At 42.1% G+C, this 12738-nt stretch overlaps 1 protein-coding gene across 2 annotated transcripts in view; it reads right to left on the reverse strand.

The window, feature by feature from the left end:
• AACS (acetoacetyl-CoA synthetase) overlaps positions 1 to 12738 on the reverse strand; it is a 132011-nt gene that overhangs the window by 61963 nt on the left and 57310 nt on the right. For both annotated transcript variants that reach the window (XM_033953560.1, XM_033953559.1), the window contains exons 7-8: positions 9868 to 9949; positions 6896 to 7046 (exon numbers count right to left, since the gene is read on the reverse strand). In XM_033953560.1, coding sequence (XP_033809451.1) covers positions 6896 to 7046; positions 9868 to 9949 — 233 coding nt within the window. The remainder of the gene's footprint in view (positions 1 to 6895; positions 7047 to 9867; positions 9950 to 12738) is intronic.

The following is a 12738-nucleotide window of genomic DNA, read 5'->3' on the forward strand; positions in this document are numbered from 1 at the left end:
GGTGGATTCTGTAACCGGTATTGTTTTTGACGGTTACAGAAACCAGCTTTTAGACGAAGGACTGGCTCCTCCTTCACCTAAAAGCTCTTGTTTTGGGCGTTTGGGAGTTAGGTTTTTTTTAGGTTGATTATATGTTGTTAGAGTAGACGTAGTGGTGGTCTGGTCGTTTAAACAGCTGAATGTAGATAGGCCATTATCAAAAAAAACCTCCTTTTGGACATTTTGTTTTGATAATGGAAATTTTCCCTGCTTCTACTTTCAACGTTTAAGGCCTTAGAACAAAAGGGGACTTAGATGTTTTTTTTTGATTATGCCCCTCAATGCTTTTTTGCATAGGTGTCCTATTTCTAATCTAATATTGGATTTACGAGTCGCGCTGTGCCTACAGGAGGTTCAAGGCGACTTACAGTATAATTGAAGGATTAGGGGCTCCTTTTACTAAGTTGTGCTAGCGGTTTTAGCGCGCGCTGAATTGCCGCGCACACTAGACGCTAACGCCACCACTGAGCTGGTATAAGTTCTTGGCGCATAGCGTGGGGGGCAGCGCACGCTTAAAACACTACCGCAGCTTAGTAAAAGGAGCCCTAGATTTGTATTACAATTCTAACCTTGTTTTTTTTTGTTGTTCTTGGATTTGAGGGGGGGAGGGAGGGGATGGGGCGGGGATGTATGGGGGGGATCTGCTTGGGGGAGGGGGGATAGGGCGCCTTGTAACCTAGGAGGACATCAGAGTCCAGTCCTCTGGGGGGGGGGGGCCCTGTCTTATTTACTTCAATTCTTGTCTGCCATTTTTCATTTGTTGGTGTGTGGTTTGTTTCTAGATTTAAACAATACAGGTATGGATGGTCGTTATAGTACAAGGATGCATTAAAGATCATGAAGACCTTTTGGAAACAGTGAGAACGAGATTGTCGGATTAAACAAATAAAGAGGTAGTACAATTCTTTGCAGCTGCTGAAGGTATATTAAAGAAAATTAAGGGGAGAAATTGTTACTGAGCAACCCCTCCTTGCAACTTTTTCAATGGAACAGGAGAAAATAAATGGTGTCAAAATATATTTCTGGAATAAAAATTCTAAGTTCTGTGGTCAGCCCATGTGAATTTTTACGGATGTGGCTAGGTCCACACAACTAGGTCACAAGGGATTTTTGAAATTGAAAGAGAGAGTTGTGTCCTTGGGAGGCAATTTTTTTCTTTAATTTCCTTGCAAATGTGTAGTAACTTTACAATCTAATAGATATACCATATTTACTTTGATCCTTCTCAGTGTGAGAGATTGCTAATTGAAAAAGAAGTTTCTGTTGTGGGGCAGGAAATTTAAAGGACAAATTAGGTATCAAATGAAGAATTGGATAGAAAGAAAGATGGGGTCCTTCCCCCCCCCCCCTTATGATGATGTTATTAACTTTTAAATTATTTCTTGATGTCTTCACTTGATGCTGTGGACTAGGGGGCTCATAATCGAAAGAGAAAAACGTCCAAAAACCGGCCTAAGTCGGCAGTTGGACGAACATTTCTCAAAAACGTCCAAGTGCCGATAATAAAAATGGATTTTGGACGTATTTCTAAATGACCTAGGCCTTCATAGTGCCGCTCAACGTCCAAAGCTAAACGGGGCGTTACGGGAGGTGTGTCGAGGGTGGGAGTTGGGCGGGACATGGGCCAGCTTAGACTTAGTCATATAGCATGTATAACCGAAAGTTTAACAACGGAACTTGGACGTTGTGACTTAGACCATGTAAAACTTAAGACCATGTAAAACATGGTCTAAGTCACAAAAACCCACCTACACTCACCAGATAAGCACTTCAAACACATAACACAGACACATGACACAGACCCCCACACACTACCCCAGTGATCACCAACCCCCCCACCCCCATAAAAATTATATTCACAACTTTAAATTTCAGCCTCCAGACCATCGTCAACTGGCCACCTGGCATAGGAAAGCCTAGTCGTCCAGCCCAGAGGCAGCTTAAGTCATCTTGGGGGTGGGTTAGGGACCCATAGAGAAGAGGACCCATGCCCATAAACCCCTGTAATCACTGCATTGATATTGAAACATGCGCACTGCCCTATACACCCCCAAAACCCTTTTTGACTGGCATATAAGTGGCTCCTGCAGCCATAAGGGCTATTAGGGTGGTAGATAAGTGGGTCTAGGGGATTCTGGAGTGGTTTGGGTGGCTCACCGTCACTTATAAGGGAGCTGCAGTGAGGAGAAGCCATGGTACCCTTTTTGTGAAGTTCACAGCAGTGCCCTGTAAGGTATCCCACTATTTAAGTGGAATGTTTGGGTGTGCAGTCTATCACTTTGCAGACCCCTCCCACGTCCAACAGGACTTGTTCTAGGCGTTTTGGACTTGGACAGAAAGTTGGACGGAGATGTGGTATAAAGATGGACTATTTAGCGGCTTAGACGATTTTCGAAAGTCAAAACAAGTTGGACGTCTCTTTCGAAAATGTGTCTTAGGCTCTTTTAAACTTTGGACAACTTGCAAGATGGATGTAAACGGACTTAGACGTCCCTTTCGATTATGCCCCTCCACGTATTTAATTTACTTTATTTAAATTGAAATATGTAATTAAATAATGATTTAAAAAAAAAAGAAAATTAAGGGGAGATTTACAACAAGATACCTAGAGGGTTCAGAGAAAGGAATCATGAGATACATAGTTTCTATTGCAGTCATTAGCTAGTGGTTAACTGAGCACTTGGGTTCCATGGTGGTATTCAGAAGAAGAGAGGTCGGAGCACTAATTTCTCTGGGAGTCTGTTGTGGTTAAGTCTTTTGGCAAAGATGGAAGTCAAGTTCCATATTTCTGCACTCAGGAGGGTCATTTTTAAGGAGCTGCCTAATTTTAGATGCCATGAACTCGCATATATGGTAGCATTTTAACCTTTTACACATGGGAGTTTGCCACTTGTGCACATAAACAACCTCTTATAAAATACTAATCGGCATAAAACAGGCATTGTCTGTGTGTGTGTACTAGAGAATGACAGCACAACAAAGAAAAATGGGGAGACTCAATGATCCACAGTGAAAACAATCTACCGATGAAAACAAAAAACTGGAGATAATTTATTATACACCGACATATAAAAACATGAAAATTCAATTAAAAAAGTACAATGATAAAAAAATACAGTGGTAAGAGTTTTTTTTTTTGCTACTTCAGCTTGTCTGTGGTGTTCTTTGCTCACATGTTTAAAGACAATAGACTGTTTTCAGTCCAATTCTTTATATGAGTTTGTAAATAACTGGACCCCTGAGGAAGGTGTGTTTGCCGAAACAGACCATGTAGGGTCCGGTTGGATTTTTACCACTGTATTTTTTATCATTGTACTTTTTTCATTGAATTTTCATGTTTTTATATGTCAGTGTATAATAAATTATCTCCAGAACATCTGTAGCCACAGTTTTTTGTTTTTGTACTAGAGAATGACAGAGGAACTCATTTTCCTTTCCCAGAGAATTCTTTTCCTGTCCCTGCCCCATTCCTGCAAGCTCTGTTCTCATCTGCACACACCTTAAAACACTTTAAAAATCCTAAGTGTCCAAGGCTTGTGCGGTTAAGGCAGAGCTTCCAGGAATGAGGCAGGGACAGGGACAAAACTCACGGGGATGGGATGGGGAAATGGAGCTCCTGTGGGGATGGGGGACATATTTATCCCCATGTCATTCTCTAGTGCGTACTTTCATTATGCGTGCACCTAGGTGAGCAAATATATGCGTTATGAATTATGATCATTTACACGCACAGCTGCAAAATGTGGGCTTAGGCATTTACGTAGGGTTGAGTACGGTTTAAGAGAAAGAACTTTTGTGCACAAAAGAGGAGCGGGATTTGAGTGTGAAAGTATGAGTATGGGATGATCTTAAGATGGCCAAACAGGTTGAAAAGGTGATGGCGAAAGCTAGAAGGATGCTTGGGTGCATAGGGAGAGGAATGGCCAGTAGGATAAGGGAGGTGTTGATGCCGCTGTATAAGACCTCATTTAGAATATTGTGCAAAATTCTGGAGACTGCACCTTCAAAAAGATATACGAGTTGGAGTCGGTCCAAAGGAAGGCTACTAAAATGGTCAGTGGTCATCATAAGGCACATGGGGACAAACTTAAAAATCTCAATATGGATACTTGGGAGGAAAGGTGGGAGAGGGGAGATATGATGGAAACATTTAAATACCTATGTGGCATAAATGCACACAAGACAAGTCTCTTTCAATTGAAAGGAACCACTGGAATTAGGAGGCATGGGATGAAGTGAAAAGGGATAGATTCAGAAGTAACCTCAGAAAATACATTTTAACAGAAAAAGTGGTAAATTTGTAGAATGCCTCCTGGTGGAGGTGAAGGAGACAAAAAGTGTTATCTGAATTCAAGAAAGCTTGGGACAAGTGCACTGGATCTCTAAAGGAGAGGAGGGGATAGTAGGCAGCATAGTTAGGCTGACTAGATAGAAACAGAAAAATGAAGGCAGATAAGACCATATGGCCTATGTAAGTGATTACTCCTTAAATTCATGCAAGTTATCAGCCACTTGCCCTAGTATTTTAAAAAGAAATTTAGATGCTTACTTTCTTTAAAGAACAGACTTAAAACAGGTGCATTAAATAGCACTTTTAGTATTATTATTATTATTATTATTATTAGGTTCTTATATCCCGCCATACCCAAAGAGTTCTAGGCGGTTTACATTCGTTACATTAGGATCCGGTCTGAACCCGGAGTTACAAAAAATTTTTTATCGGAATTGCAGGTAGCGCAGAAGGAGGCGCAGGTTTATCATAGTTGGGTTGGACGATAAGATGGAGGGGAGTGGGAAACTAGAGGAGGGGGGGGAGAGGGAGGAGGGGGTGGGGGGGGTTGGAGTGTATGCGGGGAGTAAGGACTAAGGGTCTTGTTCGCGGAAGAGGTGTGTTTTGAGAAGCTTTCTGAAGTCTAGGTAGGTCGGGGCCTCTAGGATCATTTGGGCTAGCCAAGGGTTCAGCTTGGCCGCTTGGACGGCGAAGGTTTTGTCGATGAATCTTTTGAGCTGGCATGATTTTATGGAGGGGAAGGTAAACAACTGGATTCTGCGGGGTTTCTTGTTGGTGGAATACATATTGAAATGTGGGGAGAGGTATTTTGGTGAGAGACCAAATACTGTCTTGTAACAGATGCAGGCGAACTTGAAGAGGACTCGGGATTCGAAGGGTAGCCAGTGTAGTTGGTGGTAGAAGGGGGTGATGTGTTCCATGTATGGTGTACATGCACCATAGTAAAATTACCCTCATATAGAGCTGTTTTACATGCAGAAACTGGCTTTTATAAAAGACCCCATCCCGTGTGTAAATAAACATATGTGCATTCAGCCTGCACATGTGCAACTTTATCCAGACTGTGTAATGCATTCCCAGTGGCGGGGATGAGAAGGGTATACCACATACGTGAACAGCTCTTAAAATTTGGCTGTATGCTGTGATAAGCGGACTATGCCTGCTAGGAGTGTCCCTAGCTCCGATTCTAGGTTAAGTCCTGACACAGTCCAGAATCTGCCTTTTTCCCCATATTCTGCCACTCTGTCTGAATTTCCTACTAGGGCCAGTAGAGGGAGTAAGAAAGCAGCAGTGCTGAATTCCCATCCCCCTCTGAATCACAAGATGAATCTCAGGAAATCCCTTTCACCTGAGGGTTGGGGGCGGGGCTGCAAGCTATTTTCTCTGAAGGCCAGGCTCCTAGAGAGACAGAAGGGAGAGGAACAGCAACAGGGAAGGTCACAAGGCTCAGGGTTGAGAGCTCCTGATGGCAGACCAGCTCCAGAGGACATGGAAATTACTGAGGCTGAAGGAGAATTGCCTAACAGCCTGAGTGAGGAACCGTTGGCTATGGAATTAGAAACAAGTCCTGAAGCCTTTGTTGAAATGACTCCTGATTATACTCCCATGGAAGTTTGCACCACAAAAGCAAGTACTATTTGAATGTTGCTGGAGTTTGTTTTGGACTTTTCTTTGGGTTTTGCTGTTTGAATTAATCTTACTCAAGTTAAAGAGTGGATTGGACTATGCTAAGTTATGCAAGGACTTTTTCTTTTGGAAGTTTGTAGTTTTCTTCCTTGAAAGTAAACATGGTGTTTTTTTTTCTTTTTGAAATGAAGCCTCCTTGCTGTGCGGAGACAGTGGGGTAAGCCCCGTGTTATGTGGTGGGATAGCGGGCCTAAGTTCGGGCAAGAATAAGACCACACGGCGCACACTGTCCTTCCAGCCTCAAGTGGCTGAAGAAGCCAGTACTTCTATATTGTCTGGTTATTTTGAGTTTTGGGAGGAAAAGTTTTTCCTTTCCTTCTTTGTTTTTGAACTCTATGGAGACTATGATTTAAATGAGAGTTTGTTTAAGGTGAACTCTGTTTGAGTTCTCAGTCAAAGACTATTTTTGGGAACTTGGTGCTTGATGATATGAGAACTTTGTAATCCTGACAAGCAAAATTATTCTTTTTCTTTGTTTTGAACAATTAAATACAAACCTGAATTATTGTTTGGAAGCTGTCCTTTTTCTGAAACGTGAAAACAAGTCATCCTTGTGAGACATGCAGCAACTCACAAGAGTTTAAGTGTGACCAGTATTCCCAGGCCCTCTGCCTGGAGAGTGCGGGTTACAATGCCCATGAATGGATCTAGAAATTATGTGCATGAACAGCTATAATGTAACCACAAATTCCCTGGGGTGTGTTTCCGGAACTAAATTATACCCATCTTTCCGTTTTGAGAATTAGCTGGAGGTGTGCACATGGAAGAGCAGGCACTTACATTTTTTTATGCATGAATGCAGTTTAGTCCCAAATTTACAATGTTGTCTATATTTGCAATGCCGGGCACAAGACAATCCTTGGAGGATCAAAGACTTACCCCTGCTGAATGAACCATGCACTTGGGGGCTCCTGTGGTTCCCGAGGAGTACATGATAAAAAGGGGGTGATTAAAGGGCAGCTGTTCAAACTCCAGCTGTGGTAGTTGGTCTCCTTCCTTCCCAGTTGCAAGAAAATCAGCCAGAAATACACTACGTAAGGGAATTAAAGAAAAGGGAATTACATGTAAAATCTAAAAAAAGAAAAGAAGATTCTTTAGAAATATGGTTTTCACTTAAACATGGGCCCTTTTCACCAACATACGAGTATATGTATACTTTTTTAAATTGAAATTTAGAGCATCTAGCCAGTTCACAACCTAGTCTTAAGCGCATTTGATGCATGGGGAGGGGTGAGACTTTAGGCGTCTGAGCCAATCAGGGTCTTAGGCTCCTCCCTCTATATCCCGAGAGGGAAGGCCTGCTATTTTGGATTGGCGGGCATCAGAGTAGGAGGAACCGAGCCTCCCTCCTGGTCTCTTTACACAAAGTACTGGGGGTGGGGGGTTCAGGAGAGCATCTGGTGGCAGGAGGAAGTGGGCATCCCTCCTGCCACATTGAGGAGGTGACATCATTGGCACCGAACAGCTGAGCGGCAGGAGGCTGCTTTGGGGCTTTTCCTGCTGGCTTTGTACATGCGTGAGAGTTGCTCTTACAGTGATCGATCGGATGGGAGAGACAGGGATTACGATGAACCTCTGTGTGAATCATTTGCATGCAAAATTTTTAGTACATCAATAGCTCTTTTAAAAATCAGATCAGAGTGGACCCACGCAGTCTTACTGATCCTGTTTAGTGCATCTAGCTCCAAGTCCAAAATGCCTCCAGTTCAGATTGTTTCACGTAATCAGATAAAGGAATGCCATAAGAGAATTTAAAATAAAAAAGAGGGGCGATATTCAGCCCATAGTGGTAAGCAGCTTGTATGTCACTCCCAGCCACAGACTGAACTAATTCCAGCCAGCCAATGCTGGAGCCTGAGCAGCTCCTGGCATTGAATATCCGAGTATTAAGCCCTTAACACAGTTAGTTCACACTAAAATTCATTACAAATGCTTTTTGTGGTATTTGGCCTGTTAGATAACATGCAGGATACTGTGCCCTATTTTTGTAAAACATTTTAGGAGAGGGGTAAAAATGTGAGCGTTCCCGAATTATCCAGCTAGTGCACACTTAACGGTATAATGCAGGGTAAACGTAAGAGAACTTTGGACCAGATTCTATAAATGGCACCTAGCTCTTGGGCACCGCTTGGAACAGTTGTCAATCAACTGTTAGGCGCCATTTACAGAATCACACCTAGCAGTTCTTAAGCAGGCCTAGACATCCTAGTAGTAGGCACCATCAGGGTTTTCCTGGCATAAACATAGAAACATGATGGCAGATAAAGGCCAAATGGCCCATCTAGTCTGCCCATCTGCAGTAACCATTATCTCTTTCTCTCTCCGAGAGATCCCACGTGCCTATCCCAGGCCCTTTTGAATTCAGACACAGCCTCTGTCTCCACCACCTCTTTTGGGAGACTGTTCCATGCATCTACCACCCTTTCTGTAAAAAAGTATTTCTTTAGATTACTCCAGAGCCTATCACTTCTTAACTTTATCCTATGCCCTCTCATTGCAGAGTTTCCTTTCAAATGAAAGAGACTCGACTCATGCATGTTTATATTACGTAGGTATTTAAACATCTCTATCATATCTCCCCTCTCCTGCCTTTCCTCCAAAGTATACAGATTGAGGTCTTTAAGTCTGTCCCCATATGCCTTATGACAAAGACCATGCAACATTTTAGTAGTCTTCCTCTGGACTGACTCCATATATTTTTGAAAGTGCGGCCTCCAGATTTGTACACAATATTCTCAATGAGGTCTCACCAAAGAATATTGTGTACAAATCTGGAGGCCACCTGGGCAGGGGCATCAATATCATCTACTCTTTGCCCCCTAACCACGCCTACTTTTTTAAAGACGTGATCAACTACTATGCCAATTAAACTAATTAATAAAAAATAAAGTTGCACATGGATTACGGCTAGGCATCACTAGCCATCGCCAATAAAGCGCCATTTATAGAAATTTCCCCCTTTATGCCTCCTAAATAGGAGGAAGTAAGTACTCACACATTACCTCCTTGGAGCGGCTGGGGCACGGGCAGTGTGTCTGGGAGGGAATGCATGGATGGGAGAACATCGCAGGGGAGGAGACATAGGCATCCTGGGACTGTCTGCCAAGTCTCTTCCCTGAAGAAGCCCTTTCTGGAAACGTCAATCGCTCCTCCTAAACTTACTTGCTCCACTTCATCACTGACGCTGAAACCGTGGATTGAAGACAAAGTTTTATTTTATTTTTCTTTCCAGCTTACGATTTATCTTTAATCTTATCTATTGTTTTGCCTTTTGTCTTTGTTTTGTTCTATTTCTATCATTTAAATTTCTCCAGAATTCTACTGTTCAATGGCTCCCCCTTCTGCTTCTATTCCTTTCTCTCCTCTCTTCTACCTTCCAAAGTATTTAGATCAATGCTGTCTTGTTAAAATGTTTATTTTATTTTTATTTTTCCTCTAACTCTACTTTTCACTTCTCTATTACCCTCCAGGTACTTTAGTTAGATTGTGAGCCTTCGGGACAGTAAGGGAATTTTTCAAGTACCTTTCTTATTTCTAATCTTAATGTATATTTTTTGTAAACCGCTTAGAACCTAACGGATGTAGCGGTATATAAGAAATAAATTACATTACATTACATTAATTTTTTGCAGGTTCCACGTACTATTACATGGCCTGAAAAATTATCCCTTGCTATGATGCCAGTTAATGTAAACCCAGCAACTGAAGCAAATTAACATGCGAAAATCTCAAAGGTAAAGCTGTGAGAACCGAGGTCAGCGGATTCAGAAAACGGGGATATGTATTTCACAAACCCAATTACATTTTTACAATGTGAAAGGTAGCAAGCAGAGCTGAACACGAAAGCTTACCTGTTCTGAATTTTGGAAATATCTACTGTTTCTCTTGGATTTATGTATGGGATCACCACCACTTTCTTTAAATCCGGTAGCCCTTGAAGAAAAGGGAATTCAGGAATGAAAGTCAGCAGAACAAAAGTATTACCCGTTTCTAATGAGAAAACATGAACTGAGCAGATCAGTGACTTGGGTGGTGATTTTCTGCAAGATTTTACCCATGAAGTCAGGACCAAGAATGTGTTTCAGCCACTGGGAAATACTGTATAGAACGCAGGTCTCACATCAACATAACATAAAAATTTATTTATGAATCGCAGTGCTTTTCAGTTCAAAGCAATGTATAAAAATTTAAAAAACAACCATTATCAGCAAAATTATATAATATTCAAGTTATAAAAACAATTCAATCAATATATTTAACAAACAATTCAGTTTTTAGTAACCTTCTAAAGTGCATATAAGAAGTAGAATTAACAAGCAGGGGGTGAAATTCAGGGTCCCAAAAAGCTGCTTGGAAAGCAAATTTCCTGCTGACATCTTTTGTATGAGCAACTTTTCACCGAAGGAAAAGCACAGAAAGAAGAGCTCCATAATACACGTTCTGAAGATGCAAACAAAAATGCATTGACTAAGTATTTTGGCAGGAAGCCATTTAAAGCTTTATTAAAAAATACAGCCAAATTTTAAAAAGTACGCGTCCCTCTACTGGAAGCCAGTGCAGCATTTGATAATAAGGCGTTATATGTTCATATTTTGATCATTTAAAAATCAACCTGTCAAATTTTGTATAACTTGAAGTCTTTGAGAACCTGCTAAGTACATAATATAATATTGCCATAATCTAAAATATTACGTATAAGAGATTGCTCTAATAATTGAAAGGGAAAATTGTCAAAATGTGACCTGATTGATTTAAGTTTCCATAACATTATAAAACCTCAATTTTAAACAGACAATTCAAGTAGATCCAGTCCCCAAAGAAACATGAATTTAGCAACTTATGACATTTGTTACTATTCAGTGGCAGAGCTAGGACTGATATATTATAATTTATAATTTGAGAAACAAAATTATACTTTTTCTTCTACCTTTGTTGTCTGAGCCTTGTTTTGATCTCAGGTGTCTCCTACTTTTCTCTATTTTTTATTCTCTCCAGGGTCTCCTGTCCTTTTGACATTTCTTCTCTCTCTATTATAATTATCCATCCTGCCCAGTGTCTACCCTCTAGGTCAGTGTTTCTCAACACACGGTATGCGTACTCTTGGGGGTATGCGGCATGGCCACCGGAGAATATTTCCTGCCTGTCCATCAAAGCTGCGTTGCCACCACCGGGAATCCCTCTTTGCTGCCCGCCTCACCCACTGAAGCTGCTGCCCACCCCCCTCCTGAAGCCGACCCACAGGTCTTCCTTCCAATGTCAAAGTTGACGTCAGAGGAAAGCCTTCTGGGTCAGCGGGGGGTGGGGGGGAAGTTCCCAGGTACCTCCTTGCCGCACTCACTCCTTCTGCCTTTAGCAGCTTGTTGGGGGGACACGCAGCCGGCAGCAGTTCACACGCCAGACATAGCTGATCCGGAAACCTTCTTCCAACGTCAGAGCTGACATTGGATTGAAGGCATGTGGATCAGCCAAGTGCAGCGTGCGAATCGTTCCTGCATATCCCCCCAACAAGCTGCTAAAGGCAGGTGGAGCGAGGGCAGCTCAAACAAGTAAGGGACACGATCTTTCTGGGACAAAGGGAGAAAGAATCATCCCTTTGTCTCTGTCTCTGAGCAGTAATGGTACTCGTGGACTCTAGGGGGCACTTTGGAATGGATGATGAATAAGATGTGTTTGTGCAGTATTTTGTGGAGTTTTTCTACAAAAATGCCTGCTTTTTGTATGGTTCTGGGTAACTCTAGTTAGATACAAGCATATAAGAACATAAGAAGTTGCCTCCGCTAGGTCAGACCAGAGGTCCATCGCGCCCAGCAGTCCGCTCCCGCGGCGGCCCATCAGGTTCATGACCTGTAAGGTGACTGGCGTCTAAGTCCTTTTAATCCCCTTAGCCTTATCTCTACCTCTATCTGTATCCCTCAACCCCCGTGTCCTTCAGGAAATTATCCAATCCTTCCTTGAAGCCCGGTAGGGTACTTTGTCCTATTACAACCTCTGGAAGCGCATTCCAGATGTCTACCACCCTCTGAGTGAAAAAGAATTTCCTGGCATTGGTTCTAAACCTGTCCCCTTTTAATTTTTCCGAGTGCCCCCTTGTTCTTGTGGTTCACAATAGGCTGAAGAATCTGTCCCTTTCTACCTTCTCTATACCTTTCATGATCTTAAAAGTCTCTATCATGTCTCCTCTGAGTGTGTTAGTTAAGGCCATGCTCAATAGAAGCGTACGAAAAGTTGATGAATAAAAATCTGAATATGGATGTAGCCAAGGCCAGAAAAACACACTACAGATTAATATTAAGGAAAAGCATAATATTCTTTTTATGTACTTCGCCATTAAGCCAGACCATAGAGGAAATCATGATACATAGAAAGATATTAAGAACTCCATCTTGAGGTAATGACTCCATTTTGTTATCTGTCTTTCTGTATCTTCTGCTTGGCTTTACTCCATTTTGTGTTCAGCTTATGTCCCTTCTGAGCCTTTGTTCAGCTTCCCTCATGGTCTAATTGATAACAGATGTGCTTAGGCCAGTTAGGAAGAGCATATTACATCAGTGTTTTTCAACCTTTTTGCACCTATGGACCGGCAGAAATAAAAAAAATATTCTGTGAACCGGCATCGGTCCGTGGACCGGCGGTTGAAGAACACTGGGCTAAGTCGTGGGACAGACCCCGCCCATCTCTACCCAATCTCCACCCCAGACCCCGCTCCCATAATAGTACTAATT

Source organism: Geotrypetes seraphini, chromosome 8, assembly GCF_902459505.1.
Source record: "Geotrypetes seraphini chromosome 8, aGeoSer1.1, whole genome shotgun sequence".
NCBI lineage: Eukaryota > Metazoa > Chordata > Amphibia > Gymnophiona > Dermophiidae > Geotrypetes > Geotrypetes seraphini.